The 18,186-nt window shown below is 34.7% G+C and overlaps 2 protein-coding genes and 1 long non-coding RNA gene across 3 annotated transcripts; 1 reads left to right on the top strand and 2 right to left on the bottom strand.

Annotated features, from left to right (window-relative positions):
• The first annotated feature begins 866 nt into the window (after window positions 1–866).
• On the top strand, window positions 867–2,127 carry LOC141485803 (uncharacterized). Its single transcript, XR_012467472.1, has 2 exons — window positions 867–1,643; window positions 1,696–2,127. It is a non-coding gene; the product is annotated as an uncharacterized lncRNA (long non-coding RNA).
• LOC111518300 (uncharacterized) lies at window positions 2,118–4,709 on the bottom strand. The gene is made up of 5 exons (XM_074183346.1): window positions 4,071–4,709; window positions 3,706–3,859; window positions 3,289–3,593; window positions 2,952–3,155; window positions 2,118–2,758 (listed from the first exon to the last, which is right to left on the bottom strand). The coding sequence occupies exons 2-5, from the start codon at window positions 3,807–3,809 to the stop codon at window positions 2,487–2,489; spliced, it is 885 nt and encodes a 294-aa protein (XP_074039447.1). The 5' UTR covers window positions 3,810–3,859; window positions 4,071–4,709; the 3' UTR covers window positions 2,118–2,486.
• A 238-nt stretch (window positions 4,710–4,947) lies between these two features.
• On the bottom strand, window positions 4,948–7,603 carry LOC111510318 (ubiquitin-ribosomal protein eL40 fusion protein). The gene is made up of 2 exons (XM_023166222.2): window positions 7,458–7,603; window positions 4,948–5,506 (listed from the first exon to the last, which is right to left on the bottom strand). The coding sequence occupies exon 2, from the start codon at window positions 5,492–5,494 to the stop codon at window positions 5,078–5,080; it is 417 nt and encodes a 138-aa protein (XP_023021990.2). The 5' UTR covers window positions 5,495–5,506; window positions 7,458–7,603; the 3' UTR covers window positions 4,948–5,077.
• Window positions 7,604–18,186: the final 10,583 nt, after the last annotated feature.

The raw sequence follows: 18,186 nt of genomic DNA, 5'->3' as shown, positions 1-18,186 counted from the left end.
AATGTCAGCACTATTGATTACCATTCTGCAATAGTTCCGAATTGGAAACAAAATACAAAATAATCTAGGAAGAGAAATAGAAATGAACCAAAATAAAATTTTAGTATTTGCGCAAGACATAGTTGTACCAAATTCTGAACAAGAATAAACCTATCATAAAGGAATGTAGGCTTTCACGGCTGACGTCATTGTTTTTATTGGTTTCCGGGTTTTACCGTGGTCTTCTTTGATCAACTGTTTCAGTTGACTCGTCAAGAAGAGTACTTCGACAACGCCACTGAAGATGACTGCCGCAGTTGCAGTTGATACGTTTTATGATCATAAATAAAGATGACCACGGCAATGAATGCGTTTTCTGGCGCTCATGTATTTAAAACATATTCGTCTGTAATTCAAATACATTCGTTCGGGCTGTGGTTCGGGCGTTGTCATAATGACGTCACATCAACTATGATTTGAAAAGTATTCATGATTCAAAACTAGTCTTGCGCATTATAGTTCACAAGCGGGAGTGTTCATTTTAGTTCGCAGCTCTTAAACGAACTAGTTCGATCTTTCAGTTCGCTAGTTCACTACTTCAAGTCACGAAAGACCTACTTGTTGTCTTATTCGCTTGCGTTGATCAACAATTTATTTAGGTAAAAATAAACGACAATACCTGTTTGTAAATAATCATTTTTTAATCTTTGGAATTAGTACCTATCTAGTACACATTAATTTGTATTTATCTATCTGCTAATGATGACACAGAAAAACTGGTATGTTCTTACCCACTTAAAAATAAATTCAGACATTTTCTCATAAAAAACATTACAGTCTTGGTTTTATTTCAACAATAACGTCATATGCGTTGTGTTAAGAATTAAGAAACATTAGGGAATTATTGAACACCGGCTTTTAAGGTAATGCCTTAATAAAGTTAAGCCTTATTTGAATAAAGCAAAACCTTAAATGTCAGGGTAGAAATTGAGTTATTGGAAGTCATTCTTTAAATTGACAGTTCTTAGGACAGCGACATTTTTATATCTAACCTAAAAAAAACTACTTGTGTCTTTGCTGTTCAAATTTCAGTGATATTTTATTGTAATTTTGATAGCGGTTTAGAACAGTATGGAAAATATTTTGGAAGACGTAATTTTGGGCGGTGGGGCCGATGAAGATATTGAATTTGTTATAATGAATAATATTTTAATTAACAGAGATGAGGAAGGCCAAGGTCCCCCTTTCGAGGGGATTATTAAAGCATTCCACAATAATTTTAGAACTTTAATAATAATCGGATTCAAATTGTTTGATACAAATCAAATCTATTTTTTACTTTATTACAATATTTGCCTTTTTTAGCTTTATTCAGAAGTATAGTAGAACTGTAGTAGTACTATAGTAGCACTGTAGTAGGTAATTTAGGTATCTTTATTATTTTAGGCAATTCTTGCAAAGGGGGCAGCTATAAACAACTGCTGGGGATTCATTGATGGAACTGCCTGTGCAATGTGTCGTCCTTCCATTAACCAAGAAGAATACTATTCTGGACACAAAAAGTTTCATTGCCTCAAATATCAAAGTGTGCTTTGTCCAGATGGCATAATCACAAGTTTAATGGGAGCATTTCCTGGACGTAGGCGTGATGCAGGCATATTTAGGTATTGTTGGTACTATAAGTAATTTATTAGTCTGAACACTATATTTTTTTAGGGAGAGCAATTCGTACCAGCAACTGGAAGAGAAAGTAGTGTTTGGTGAAAACGATAAATTTGTTTTGTTTGGTGACCAGGGATATGGCCTTATGGAATTACTTATCACCCCTTTTCCAGGACAGCCAAATCTGTTGCCACCTCAACAATTACAATTTAATAATTCGATGAAAACTCTTCGAGTTGCAGTTGAATGGGGTTTTTCGAAAATTATACAACAATTTGCATTTATAGATTTTTAAAAAAATCAAAAACTATTAATGCAGGACTTGCAGTCCCTATATAAGGTCTCTGTATTATTAACAAATGCACACACATGTTTATACGGTGGTCAAACAGCAGACTACTTTAATCTGCAACCCCCAAATTTAGAGGAATATTTTGGATAGTTTTTTGTAATAATTGTTGAAATTAAAAAAAATATTATTTATTATATCAGTCTTTTATTGAAGTCAACAATTATATATTGGACAAAATTTTACAAAAGTAACATTCCTAAACCTACAAAAAACATAACATTGTTACAAAAGTCAGTCTTAGACAGTCAACAAAAATATATTAGACTCTAATTTATAATTATTAAATCGACAAAAGTAACATTCCTATTCTTACAAAAACCTAATATTTTTACAAAACTTTTTTTAAATCACATTTTTTTCAAATCACAACTTTATACTCTAAAAATATTAATCATTTTTGGTTTCAATCGAAGGAAGGTCAAAAAATATACAAAACCAACAGATATTATCTATCAAAATTATACCTTATTGCACTTTTGTGCAAGAGTATCTATCAGTTTTTGCAATATGTTAAAAGTAACTTTTTTTCTTTTTTTTCTCCATCCATTCGCTGTTTCCGTTCTTCATTTTCAAGTTCTAATTTTTGTTTTTCTAATTTTAGCTTTTCTTCATTAAGATTAATTTGTCTTTCTTGTAAAGCAATTTTTCGCTCTTCTAGTTCTAATTCTTTTTTTCTTACGGCATAGTCTCTCTCCTGTTTTTGAGATAAATATGTCAAGGCATTTCTTCTAATAGGCTGTCTTTTAATTCGCGTCCTCGAAGGGCCTAACATGTTGAGTTTACAATTTTTTTAGACTAAAATTGCGATTTTACAAACAATAAGGATGAGTTTAACAAACAAAATTATTATTTTGAAAACAAAAAATACAAATATACAATCTGTATTTTTGTATTTTATTGTGACCCCATGTGCACATTATAAAAGAATGAAACAATAGTCAAACTAGGTACTGCTTACCTAGTACACTACTTTTTTGGTCTGTAGACTGTGTTTTACGTATTGGAGTGGCAGTTGATTCCAGACACCCTCGAGTTTTTTTAGGACTTATGACCTCCAAGGTCCTTTTATCACAACTATTGTAACTCAAAGAATTTATCTCCAATGTATTTGTATTGTTAATTTGGTGACTTGGCGGCTCCAGCTCAATGTCAACACAGCTAGCTGAAATAAATAGAACAATAATAATCTAAGGTATTTGTCTTCTGGAGATTTTAGAAACGAAAATGAATTAATTTTCTTCTATTTGCCAAGAGGTATACAAACATGACTATTTTTGAATTTGAGTAACACTTACCACAATCATGATCATAAAAAAAGATTTCATTTTCTTCGTCACATGTTATAATTTCTTGTAAAACAAATTTGCCATTGTCTTGATTTTGGTTACATACTTGTTTGGTGGATGTGGAGGCATTTTCATTTCTATGTTCCACTTGATCCAGGTAACTGTTTCTCACTTTTTTGCCTAACTGCGATAATTGTAAGTCTCTTGGAGTTTTTTTCTTTTGCCTGTCTAGGCCTACAAAGTTAAATTCTTTGCATAATACACTAGCTTTTTGAAGTAGTAAGTCCCTTTCTGAACAATCCTCAATTCCTGATCTACAAAATATTAACGGATTTACTAACGTTAAATCTTGGTATAAATATTTAAATCCCTTGAGGGTTTAGGCGTAAGCAGAAAGATCACTGAAATCTGCCATTTTTTCCTTACCTAACTTTATCAACCTCATCTTTCTTGATCCATATTTCAATTATTAGTATCAGATGTTGTTTGATTGTTCTAATTGTGAAGGCCTTGCCAGTCGATATTTGCATGTTCTGCTTTATCACCTCCCATCCTTCGGGATTTGATAGGGGATTTTGTCCTACAAATTCTCTTAATAGAGCCAAACCATCATTATAAGTAAACCTTAATCTGTTTTTTTTTCGTGCTGTATTCTTGGCCAAGGCTTCGTATTGGCCCACTCATATTTTATAATTTAAACTTAAAGATTAAAAAAAAGTTGATATTGACAACCGTTTTTTGTGAGGTTAGGTTTGGCGAATAAGGAAAATAAGGAAACGTTAAATACTTACCGTATCTAGTCGTAAATAGGGGAAAGCAGTATTTTATTATGGTTTCCTTATTAAATTTTTTCTAGTGCGCATGCGTACCTCCCATTTTCGGAACGACCATAATAAGGCATTTACCTTATAGCGTTTCCAATAATTCCCTATTAAATAAAATAAATAAAACATGGATTTCTCTCGATGCTCTCGATTTCTCGCCTCAGTGCCGTCGAACTGACGAACTAAGGAGTGACGGGTCTGCGAACTAGTTCGTATAGTTCATTCATAAGATCGCTCTTCCGACCTAGTTCGTTTACAAACTACACAAAACTAGCGTGAAGTGGTTTTGAAACGGAATTTGAAGTTATATTATGTCAGTTTCTGCTTTATTTTGATCGTTATAATTTATAAAATGCTGAAAAAATTTTATCAAATACGTTGTAACATTGTACAAAATAAAGCTGGGAAATTATTACTTGCATGAATCCGATTCTAAATGAGATTAGAGAAAATTGAAATGTTTGTCTTTATTTATTTTGACATCTGACGTCACTACGAATCGTTTTTAAATAACATGCTTGAATGCTATAAACGCCAGAAAACATCTCTAAAGACAAGACATGACATGACACATGACACTATGGACAGTATCTACTACAGTAGTAGTAGATATTTTTTGTATTCATGTTTTCTAATATTTCTGTTACTTTTCCCTTAAAAAATGTTTGTCTTTGAAACATTTATTTCCGGTAAAGAAATATATTCGAAACATTTTTTCTCAAATTGGTGGTATGTATAGTTTTCAATTTTGCCCTTGGAGGTGGAAGAATATATATTGAAGTTCCATCTTTGAGCATGTTTGATTATGGCAATTTGTATGTACATTTTATTGAGAAAAATTGGGTACAATTACTGATTGATTTAATTTTTTCTAATCTAAATTTCAATAAGTAAAAAAATTTACAATTTTACGAAATATAAACTTTTAATATATATAAATAGATCTGCATACTGCGAACGAATATTTATTACAATCAACATTTTCCTTTGAAATCCTTGAGCTCTTTTTTGGGTCGCAAGTCATTACTGTGGCCACACTTTTTCTTTCTGCAATTCGTTGCTTTAGGGTGCAACCTAGCATAACACTTGCGACAGATTAATTTTTCACAATTATATTTCTCAGCTAACTTTCTCAGGGTAGGTTCTATAATTCCTGGCATTCCTCCTCCTCTTAATGGTAAAACAAGGTGTAGAGTTGACTCCTTCCGAATATTATAATCTGATAACCTGCGTCCATCTTCAAGTTGTTTGCCAGCAAATATCAACTCTTGCTGGCCTCGTAAAATATACTCCCTCTCCTCTATTTTAGCTTTACATGTTTCTATTTTATCTGTGGATTCAACTTCAAGAGTAATGGTTTCACCCGAAAGGGTTTTCACAAAAACTTGCATTGTGGCGGGGTCCTGAAAAAGATATGAAAAAAATGTTATTTTCGATAAAGTCGGAATTGTCTAAAATGTAACATGAATTTGCAGTTAGTAATATTGCACAATGTTGAAATTCCGTTAAGGATGAAAAGTATTCGTGATACATTCCTTATCTATTCTAGAATCATCTAGTGGCTATCAACACTCAATTGTTCTAACTACTAATCAGCATTGCTTTTCTAACAGCCAAGAAAATAAAAAAAATCTCCAAAAATATGTGGGTGATGAGTTCCTTTTGAAACTGAATTTTGGCCGTGACATTGTCGGAATCCTGTTGAAGTTTGTTTTCATTAAAAAATTATAATGAACTTTGAATTTAATCGCACGAAATTTTTCATTTTTCAGCAATTCCATGAAAACTTCTAAGACATATCTAGGAACACAATTGTAATCCAATTGGTAATTATATGGTATTTCTATCTCATCCTTCATCAAATTTCACTTTACAACGTGAATCCCTGTAGTTTTTTGTTATTAAATATTTCAATGAGGTGTTCTCTAATGGTAAAATACATATCTTATCTTTTTTTGCCAGTTGACAAAATAGTAAAGATGAAAACAGAATATTTTTAAAGGCGGCGATAATTTACCAAAATATTTTTTTCTTATAATGAAATAGGTAATAGGACCAAAATTATATCTACAATTTCATCGTCAGTAGATATTGTTTCACAATTCAACATAGCATTACAAAAATTTTCTTTCGGGAATGCCCAAAATACTTTCCAAATTCTAAGTCTTCGAAAGAAGTTGTACTTCAATGGAGAGGTTATAAATACCCAGTATTCCGTGCTAGTGATCGCAGTTCAAAGAGCTAGACCTCGTTATTGCTTAGCTCGCACAAGTTTCGACTCAAGATTATGAACTGTCATTGTTGTTGGTTACTTGTCAATAAAGAGTTGTATGGTTGGCTTCTCCATGCCAAAAAACACAGTTACTGACATGAAAAACCAGTTATGTGCACATTTATATACCAATGTTTGGAGGCATCTGCGGAGCCAGTCTTTCTATTCATCTTTCATTGGTTCCGGAGATACATCATACTCTAAAACACAGTATCTACTCCTTTTATGTATACTGTGATTTTGCATGGAGCTGCTGAACCGTTACCATTATTTTCTATGTGCCATATGAAATTGAAAAGGAAATCAAAAATATAACAAAATGATTTAGCGTTGAGTGCTTTAAAGTTTCGGAATGAACTTTTAATACAAGAGAAGGAGAACACAAAGAGTTCAAAGACTAATATCTAAGAGCAGAATCATGGAAATAAGTTATTGTGTACCTAGCATATCTACCTCATCCTTCAAAATAGATTTATTGAAACAGACTTTTCGTCTGATTCCCTACAGATTTTTGTTATTAAATATTAAAGTGATGTGCTGTCTAGAGGTTCGAACTAGATATCCAGTTTCGTTAACAAAATATTTAAAGCTGGACGTTGGATGTTTTAAAAGACAGCATTTGTTCATCAGTTTTTTTTCATAATGAAATAAATAATACATAGTGAATAAATAACATACAGGTTTGATCTTTGATGGATATTGTTGCACAATTTGAAATAACATATCTTTTTGTATTACAAAAATGCCCTTTCCGGTTGATGGACAGCATGTTTTTTTTACATCATTATATCTACAAAATTTGAAGGGAGTCATCAATTTCAAATAAAATTTCAATGGCAGTCTCTAACCCCCTTGCAAACATTACAATAACTTTAGAAACAACAAAAAACTGCAGGATGATGAACAGTTAAAAATGAAGAAGTAAAGCACCAGCTCTAGTCCTTTTAAACAACTGTTTTCATACTGTAGACAAATATTTGATTGATGAAATTGTACGGCATTTTTCTTTCAACTCATTACTTTTGTTGGTATAATGTACATTCGTAAAAAACTTGATAATAAAATATAAAAAAATGTCTTACCTTTGGAGCTTGTAGGTGAACTGTTTTCCTTGAAAATGATTTAAAAACTAACTTCTTACGGGGCGTTTTTGAATTTTATAGGCGGTAACCCCCTAATCCGCCGGGATATCCAAAAGTTCGTAAGCGCATGCTTAGAACGCGTTGAATATAATATTTCACAAGTTGCACATATTGTGCAAGATTTGTAAATATGCATTTTCAGAGTAAATATGGAAAATAATGAGATGATTGGATGAGAGCATGCAGTTCATTTTGTTCTCTCAGAATTTGTAAGCCGAAATTTGTTTTTTAACAAGCAAAGTTCAAATTTTATAAAAAAAAAATATAGATTTTTTTTATTTTCAAGAATTCGTGTTCATCGAACAATGTAATTATGTTAGAAAATGATGAAGAATCTGTTGTAGACAATCAGCTGAAGATATGGGTAAAGTGAAAATAATAAATACAAAAAGCATTCAACTTTATACAGCTAACTTCAGTGATTTATAGAAATTCCATTATGAGAAACGAAAAAATGTTCAAATAACACACAGTTTTCAATTTCCTCAAAATTACTCATTTAGCTTATTGAAAAATCATAAACCTTTCATCGATACAAATTGGAATATTTTGGAAACTAATAAACTGTATCAAAACCAGGATGAATTATATTTTGTTAGATGAAGATACCTCGTTTTGATCGTCATGAAATTTACCTCATGTTTTTTCGCCAAACTAACAAATTTTCCTAAAGAATCAGACCAGAAATATGAGAAATTCGGGAACTCATTATAGTGCGATATTCCGAAATCTCGTAATACCTTTAAAATCACGATTTTTTTCAGAAATAACGTTTCTAGAAAATGAAAAATGGGATACGGTACTTCTTTAGAGGGTTTTTCTAGTAATTTTTTAAAGAAATTACTTTTTTGTTCATTTCTCTAAGGAAGTAGCCATTTACCATTTTATTTATACCTATTTCATGCATATATTTTGAATCTGAAAAAGACTCAAATCAGAAGAAAGTATTTAGAAATAGCACCTATTCTCCTTTAACATACAAAGGAAATAAAGAAGTCTATATAAAATAACTATTTTCCTCGATAGATTTTTAATTAAAAAAATTGAAATGGACTTGAGTACGTATTTTCTCAGAATTCTCAATATTTTTTTAATTTCAATCTTTCCATTTCTTTCACAAAAGCCAAAAATCACTTTTTTTTCCCTAAATCAGTGTATAATTACTAAAATTATTCAGGTTTGCATATTATTGTACGGTGTTTCTAAGATTTTAAATATATCGATTCGGCAGCGCCATCTTGAAGTGAGTAGTAGAAAATTACGCAATTTGGTGTATGAACATTGTATGAGTTAGAGATTTCTATTCTGTTTTAAAGCATTATGCAACCGACTTATCCTGTCTCTTATATAGGGAGTTGCCGAATACTTTTTAGTAAAATATAGGCAAATAGTCCAAACAATCTTTGTGCAAAATTACCGTTTTTCCAAACAAAGGAAACTGGTTTCATAATGAAAAAAGGCGCAACACCTCACAATGCTTGGTACTTTTCCTCACTGATTAGCTTGGGCCTTTCTTTCACAGACTCTTACATCTTGACTGGATCTTCTATTGGCTAAGACTCTTCAGCTGGACCTTTAAGTGTCTGAAAATATTTCCTTGTTCACCAACAATCGAAAGAAGACGAATAAAATAATTGCATAAAATAATTTCTTACATAGGGCGGAAGTAAAAAGTTTCCCTTCTTTTGAATTGGGTAAGGACGGACAAAGTTAACAAAAAAAAATTGATTAATTTTTCACTATTTCTCAACAAAAGTAATAGTATGACATCACTCGTCGCTAAGAAGATGCTATCAACTGTCAACTCTTTTTCAATTGAGAGGGGAGTCTTGTGATGTGATATCTAGTTCAACACTTCTTTCAATTTTCTATCCAACAATGTTTTATGTTTGGAAATATACTAAGCCGTTCCTGAATAATTAGATGTTTTATATTCGTTTCAATAATCCGCAAAGTAACAAACAAAGCTCACCCCAGTTTATCCCAAGAAATGTTCAAATTAATCTGCTTCCTGGCAATAATGAAGTTTGTTTACAAATTCATTTCATACACTATCGAATGTTTTCCGGGGATAATTTTGGAGTTTCGGGAATGGACTGCGGCTGTGTAACGTATATTTAAGATTACATGAATCTTCGTAAAAAATGTAATGGGCGTCCTATCAGGTGATTCAGTAGGCCATACTAAGGAAACACATCTACCTATCCACCAGTTTAGATAATCGCCATCTAGCCGCATTCTCGATGTGTAACATTCGTTTTAATCCCATTTGGGTTCGTCAGTAATCCAAAGTAATAGACAGGTAGACTGGACCCCTTAGAATGTTATTCGAAGGCTCAGCAACGACTAACTATCGTTGAAGATATAAAGGCGCGTATACATCTGAATGCGAACGAGGCATATGAAAACGAAGGGAATGTGCAACCGCAGCATTCAGCCATGCGACGAATGTTCGGTGACTAGACTTACTTTATTCATAGACTTCAAAGAGATATCGCATATGATATACGTCGTGATGTAGACGTATATCCGACTCAAAAGAAGGTCTGATCTGAGCTTTATAAAGCATCAAAAGTTGCTGAGATGTGTACAGTTTTCTGGTTCGGAACAGTGTTCCAAGCTTTTGAGAAGCAGCCTTTGCAACTTGAGCGATAAGATTGTGCCAAGATATATTGGCTTCAGAAAGCTGAAGAGCTATACACAGAAATGATCCGACAAGCGAAAGCATCGAAGTTTGGCCAGCAAACCCTAATTGATACATCCTTCGAATTTACATATCTTTTCATGGGAGGAAGATAATAAACGTGAAAAGTTTTTAAAAAGACACCTCGTATAGCATTTTTCTTTGGTTTACATTCTGCCTCGTAAACTTGAAATTGAGTTAAGGCGTACTTATACGTTTCCCTCAAGAGACGATTATTTGTCATACTGAAGCTACTGAATTCAAATAAAGATTACGGAAAAATCCGGTTATTTGCAAACACTGTTCGACACTCAACATTAAGGTAGTTAGCAGGAGGCCATTCACCTTATATTGAGTAATATTAAATACCATATGCCACTAAGCTTCTTCTTGTTGGATTCCAATTTATTTATGCTGGGATGGCTGTAACATTTGGTAAGCGCGAGTGAATATATCTCGTTCCTTCATTAAGTGCTTAATGGATTCACAAAGAACTAGTGTTGTGACAAAAAATCAACATTGCCAAGTTTGCAAAATTCACAACATTGAGAAGAAAGAAAATTAAATTAACTGAATTTTATCGGACGAAGAAAAAGGATTCAGAAAAATGTTTGACACTTCTATGCGTTTCTGGCAGATGGAGTATATAAGTATTATGTTGCTAATTAACGCTATCAATCAATTAATCACATACAAAAAACCCAGAGGTAAAACAACGTCTTGGATTTCTCAACTTTATTTTCTACGAAGTCACCCCGAGAAAGTTTAAGTGCGCCCCTGACTGTCAAAAATGGATAAGAATGGCAATTAGTGTGAGAAATTGACTTGGCTGAAAAAAGTTGAGAAAGAAGTAAAATTCTGTTCGAATACAAAAATGTCTGTAGACTCGTTGACAAATTTGTCTTACTTGATTTCATTTACTTATGATGCACTGTTTGGAACCTTTGGTGTAGTAATGAATATTACTGGAGTTTTTTCCCAACACCAAATCGTTATTTTTAACACCTCGACACGTGTTTCGATCACCAAGTGAAGATTAAACCAGTTTAATCTTCCTCTTTGAAGATGATCACTTGGTGATCGAAACACGTGTTGAGGTGTTAAAAATAAGGATTTGGTGTTGGGAAAAAAACTCCAGTAATATTGATTTCATTTGTACTCGAAGATTTTCCAAAATTCAGTTAGATACCGATGATATTGCTTTTTATGCTACAATACAGTGTTGCGTATTTTACAACAAACGTTATATGACGGTCAGAGTATCAAGAGACTTCCTACTACCTGGAATAGCCTAATTTCCTGATGTCCGCCCCCCACCAAGACGTCCGGTGATGTTAATCACCCGAGGCCCCGCCCCCACCTTTCCACGTCAGTAGCACCCGCCGATATAAATACCAGCGAACACCCTTCGATACCTCAGTTCAATCGAAGGAGTAGGCAGATTGAGACCTGAGAGAGATCTCTTGAAGAGACCTGGGAAGTAGCCAGATTGAGGCCCCGGCGTCAAGTCACATCAATTCGGAGTCGAACACAAAACTCCAGACGCGGTTCAACCCGAACTCAACGACGACACAGATGGAAGCAGTGACGGCTCGTGCATTGGATAACAGGGGAGGCTAAAGTCATAAAGACTATCACACAGAAAAGCCCGCCGGAGGCGTGAAAATTTTTTGGGGTACCGACCGCACCTATTTAAAGCAAAATACGTAATATTTGCAAATTGCAAACAAAAATTGTATATTTTCGAAAGTTATACGTATAAAACTGACCATTAACAAAAACGAAAACAAGGAAAAAGGGTTGTCTTTGAGTTATTTAATATAAATGAACTCTTCTCAGTCAATAAATAATAATACTTTCTCTTCTAATATAACAGTTTTGTTAAAAATTGCTACAAATATTTTATGAGCACAAGTACTTACTTATTAGTCAGTGGGCTATGCTTGAAGACTGGCCGTAAACAAATGTAAAGTAAATGGAACTTCAAACGTTCAAGCCAGTCTCTATATACCTACACAGTAGGTTTAATGGACTGACACCTATCAGAAAACAACTACTCCCCTGGCTAATACCACGAAGGGCGTTGGATTATATCCGACAGGCGTCAGTGCAGGAATTTTCACAGAAAATGTCCTGCATATGCAATTGGCAATACAACTGTAAGAGTCGACCCTCAATTATGGAACGGGCACACTTGCAGACCGGTTTCCGGCTTATTAGCCACTCATCAGTGCAAGATAGTGACCATCATCGACATAAAGTCAATGATATTCCACAATTGAAAATCGAATTAAAAATATTACCAAAAAGCACTGCTATAATACAATACTGCCTGTTTTATACACAAATAACAAATATTATCAAGAAACACTAAAACGATTTACCAAAATATTTTTCTGTCCCGGTCCGTCATGGCATCCCGTCCGAATAATTAAATGAAATACAAACGCAGCCGTACGCTAACGGAGACCAAATTGGAGGCTAGCCTCCTCTAACGCTATAATTTCTGCAACTAAAAGTACAATTCGGGACGTATGTCGTTGGTTGGATCGGCCTCGCGAAGCTTGTGTTTTTTAAAACGGTCGGAGGCTTGGCTCCCTTGCAACGTATGGCATTTATTATTTCGGGTTGATGGTTTATTCGTTATTCGTTCATGGGCGGTGCGTTTGAGGTTTGTTGATGCAGGATACAGTGTGGTACGTACCATGTAGTGAGCGATAGTGTTTTTTCGGGCATATTATGTATTTATATTAAAAATTAAGCGTAAAGTAATGATACCCAAGCATTTTTAGAAAAAATAATCATAATTATTTGTCAATATCTTTTGATTTATTGCGATGAATAGCCTTAAATTCTATGGGGAGGCTAAGCCTCCCTTGCCTCCTCTGACGAGCCGCCGCTGCATGGAAGCATGCACGTAGAAAATGTATTTTTGAATGCTAGTTGGCCGAATTTTCGACCAAAGTTTGATTAATTTTTTTCCAAGAGAATCTAAGTCGCAGAAACGAATCTCCACCGGTTCAAACAAATTCCGTTTTGAACACCAAACTCCTAGAATTTTCATATTGTAAAATTAAAAAGTTTTTGTTTTGTGAAATAACATTTTTTGCTGCGCCTTGGAACATATACCTACTTAGCTCAGATTTTTTGCTTCAGACTCATAATTTCACTCGATAAAATGGATATAAATCCAATTCAATGTATTATTTTTTACTATCCGCTAATTTTGCTCTTCTCAGAGGAAAATCGAATCGATTCCACTTATTAAGTTACAATACTTTCGTGTATAGCCTGATGAATCCATACAAAATTTGTGGTCAGACTGAATATCAGACCGCATACTTGACTCGTCAACTTCCTTTCTTAACTTTCCATTGAGAGGAGAATCCTTTCAATGCCACATCCTGATTTAATTTTTCAGGGAAGTTTCAAAGAAGTCAATTGCGTTTATGGGGTATGTTTTAGTTTTCGAAACCTCAATATGTTCATCATGTTTTGATTGAAATAATTTGTTACAACCGTCAGGAGTGATGGAAATGTTTTTTCTAGAATCAAAATATATGATGGTCCATATAAGACAATACAGGTTCAATTCCATATTTAGGATCCTTGCTCCATTTTCATGCTGTAACAAATGAAATTTTGTTATCCAAAAAATAAAAAAATCAAAGTGCAACAAATAGAAAAAGTAGAAGAAAGAGTAATAGTAAAACATGGGCTGAAAAGACCGGCCCAAAGAAAGAAAACGCGTTTTTTTCTGTTGAAAATTGGCTTTAAATATCAACGTAATTATCATCAAGAGCCAAACAATCATTCCAGCACCGCTCTATCATTTCAATACCACTCTTGTAGAACGATTTATCTTTTGCCTCAAAATAGGCCTTAGTTTCACTAATAACCTCTTCATTCGAGCGGAATTTCTCACCAGTGAGCATTTTTTTTGACGTCTGCGAACAATCAGTAGTCGCTGGGAGTCAAATCTGGAGAATAAGGTGGATTTGGGAACAATTGATGTAGTTTTGCCATTGTTTTGATTTCGTTCGGACGGTAGCCGGTTGCTTCGACGTGGGTGCTTTGTTAACTCACTCAAATTGACAGCCGTGTTGGTCGCTGGTTCAAGCTAGGCTGAACGATCGATTTTCACTTGCTATCGTCCAACCCGTGTTAGGAATCACACGTTAAAAGGTAAGACCTCGTTAATCCCAAGCTTGCACAAGTTTCGACTTCGGAGGGTTGTCGTTCGTAGGAGTGCGACAGCTGGTTAACAGATTTCAAACAGTTTCTTCGCAACTTCGGCCTTGAAATTCTCCAAAAATGCTATATAATATTCACTGTTGATGGTATTTCCTTTCTCAAGATAGTCACATCCCAAAATACCGACGCCATAACCTTTCCTGTCGATTGTTGTGCTTTCAGGTCCTTTGGACGAGGTTCACCAGTTGCTCTCCACTAAGATGATGGTCGTTTTGATTCCGGAGTGAAGTGATGGATTCATCCATAAGTGATTGATCACATATCGACGAAAAATTCCGGTTTGTTATGTCTAAACATTGCCAGACACTGCTCAAAATCATTAAGACGTTCTTGTTCTTTACAATGTCAGCTAACCCATGCAACTTCACTTTTCGATCATTCAAAATGATTTGGGTCCACTGCGTTCTGCATCATCGGCCTCTCTACGACCACGTTTGAAGTCAGCAATCTAACGTTCAATTGTTGCTTCTGATGGAGCAGAGTCCTTATAACTATTTTCAAACCATTGCTTAGCTTTAACGGTATTTTTTCCATCAAGAAACAGTGTAAAATAAAAACACGAAATTGTTTTTGATCCATTGTTTCAAAAATAATCAAAGTAGTGTCACTCTTAGCACAACAACTAACAAACTCATGAGTAAAATATCATGCAATTTCAACAGCTTTCTTTTGGAAGTTAGTACCTACTAATTGAAAAGCGATGAATGCAATAAGACTACTACCATCTATGTGTTAGGCCCGATACTTTCCAGTCCAGGTAGTTTTGGAAAAATATTGTACGAACAGGTAATCTAAACATTTGGGCTGAAAAGTTCGTACGCTTACATAGGAAAAACATTTTTTTTTGATAACATTTGGTTTTATTATTCAATTGCCTTCAAGGGCGATACAACGACTGTAAATCTAAGTTTCATTCCAGCGCACTGTCTCTTGGGGTCTGAGAACAGAAAAAGTCGCTGAGAGTCAGATCTGGAGAATACGGTGGACGCGGAAGCAATGCGAAGCCCAATTCATTCAATTTTCATCATTTTCATTCATTTATGACACGGAGTGTTGTCTTGACTAAACAGCACTTTTTTTTTCAAATGGTGGCTGTTTGACTGTGATTTCGTCCTTCAAATGTTTGAATAGTCGCTGTTTTCTAGAGAAAAATTGAAACATACATTATAATGTTTGTTTGAAGGTTTGTTCGTTGTTTGTTTGAAGAATCATCACCCGAAGACGATTGTAGATACTAACAATCGAAACGTCGTGAACTAACTTGGCGTGGAATCTCTTAACTTTTTATTTTTATTTTAATTGTTATTCCTTTATTTTTTGTTCAATTGTTCTATTTTTACTTGTATTTTATTTCACTATTATTTCATTTCAGGTTTTTTTGCTTAATATAATTGTTATTTTCAGCTATTCATTTTTAATTCTTCCTTTTTTTAGTTGTTTTAGGGATTTCAAATCATTTTATATATTAAACAATGGAAGTCCGAACTAGTGAAATCCATTATAATACCAGACAGCTACATAAGTTTACATATCCTGTCATGAATGAATCAATTGCAAAAAAGATATGAATATTTATGATCCAAGTTATTCAATTTACTCTCAGATGATTTGAAAAATGAAAATAACAAGACGATTTAGAAAAAAACTGATATCTCACAAACATGACAAACCCTGAGAATCCATATAAGGTTTTTTCAAAAGTTTTGCCCGTTTTAATGTCATGTGTTTTTGAAGTTCCATATATCAATGAATATTAATTCTAGGTAATCATCTTCAGAAGGAAGATTGATCTTTGTTTAATCTTCCTCTTGAAGATGATCACTTGGTGGATGAAACATGTGTCGAGGTGTTGAAAATAACGGTTTGGTGTTGGGAGATAAAACTCCAGTAATAATTTTCATTACTTCAAAGGTTTCAAACTGTGCATTAGAAGTAAATGATGATGTTAATGAAAGAACTGTTCGACACGTTGGTTTGCTAAGTTTCGTTCCGGAGATTTTACCGTCGAAGATGAGCCCCGAAGTGGTCGTATCAATCCATTAGTTATCCATGGATTTAGTTTTTTAGTGATTTTGATATAATTATGATGGGTACATTTCTCCAGATGATGTAATCTTATATTGGGTGCAATGACGGAGGACAATGGAACGCGCATGGGGTCTTTCACCCCGTGTGGTCACCTGGACTCTGTAATAATAAGACCTATGTTAACGTACGGAGCCATTGCATGGGGACCGAAAGTTCTACAAGCAACGGACATCCAAAAATTGTATCAAATCAGCGATTGGCTTGTTTAAACATCACATGAACCATGAGAACAACACCAACCGCGGCAATGGAATTAATTACTGGTTTGATCCCTCTGGACCTGTGCGTTAAGGAGGTTGCGTTAATAGCCATGTTACGATTGCGCACGGCTGGTGTAAACCAAAACAAGCTCAGGATGTGGAGGGTACTCCAGATCACTAAGCCTAAGGTTTAAGTGGGGAATGAGAAAAATACCAGCGTGGTTCAAACAGAACTGGCTGGTATCTCAATCGCCACAAAAGAAATAACCAGGAAAGGAATTTTTGGTAAAAACATAACAATCTGCGCTGATAGCAGACAAGCCTTATTGGCCTTGAACAGACAACGTGTTACCTCAGGGCTAGTACTAGAGTGCCACCAAGATTTAGCCAAAGCCTCGGTAGATAAAAACATTATCCTGAGGTGGATCAAAGGGCACGACAGGAGTAAAGGTAATCGCATTGCCGATTCTTTAGTCAAGAAAGCGGTTGGACTAAGAGTCTTAGAGTGTGTGTTCGGCGAGTCCTGGCCTACACCTGCCGATATGAAGGAGTTATCTCCCAGAGACCTGTCCACCTTCCTGGAAAGGGCAGAATGGACGATGACCTAGGAGGACAACTTCTTGGGAGGATGTACAGTGGGTCACATGTGGTGTAAGTGCTGTGGGTCTACACTCACTCTCTCTACTCTACAGACAAAGACTGAGTGCATTATAATCAATTTTGGTGATTTGTATGAAATCATCAGATTCCTCCATTTTTTTTTTCTATTATATTTTTTGCGATGTTCACAAATATGCTTTAGTGCTCAGTAATTGAAAATAAATGATGTGTAATCTTTTGCATCTACAGAACGAATATTTGAGGTCCCTAGTGGAGACTGACCCATCACAAACGGCGTGTGGGATGGCGAAAAAACTGGGCGTCGGCTCTCGTGTGGTTTTCGATGGTTTAAAACGTATTGGAAAGTTCAAAATACTCGAAAAGTGGATGCCCCATGATTGGAACGATCGGCTGAAATTGTCATATTTCGAGGTTTGTTCTGCTTTGTTTTTGTGCAACCAAAAAGATCCTATTTTGGATCAGATCATGACGTGTGATGAAAAGAAGATCCTCTACGACAACAGGAACCGTTCAGGATAGTGGTTGGATACCGATGAGCCACCCAGGCACTTCCCAAAAGCGATAACCCACAAAAAAATACCATGGGTACTGGCTGGTGGTCAGCGACTGGTGTGAATCACTATAACTTTCTGCAACTGGGTCAAACCATTACAAATACCTCGATAACCGATTAAATTGAATAAGTATTCACTAAGATATAGTTTGAAAAAGAATCGTAAAAGCTGGCAGCTGTTTTTTTTAAATTGCTATATAATACCATTTCTATTTCACTTCTTTCAATTATATGTACCTAGTTTCAACTAGTTTTTAATTTTGAACAATA

This window comes from Leptinotarsa decemlineata, unplaced genomic scaffold (genome assembly GCF_025532065.1).
Source record: "Leptinotarsa decemlineata unplaced genomic scaffold, Ldec_3_MD MMD2_tig00026336_RagTag_RagTag, whole genome shotgun sequence".
In the NCBI taxonomy this organism is placed as follows: domain Eukaryota; kingdom Metazoa; phylum Arthropoda; class Insecta; order Coleoptera; family Chrysomelidae; genus Leptinotarsa; species Leptinotarsa decemlineata.
This window is presented reverse-complemented; position numbering and strand designations above follow the sequence as displayed.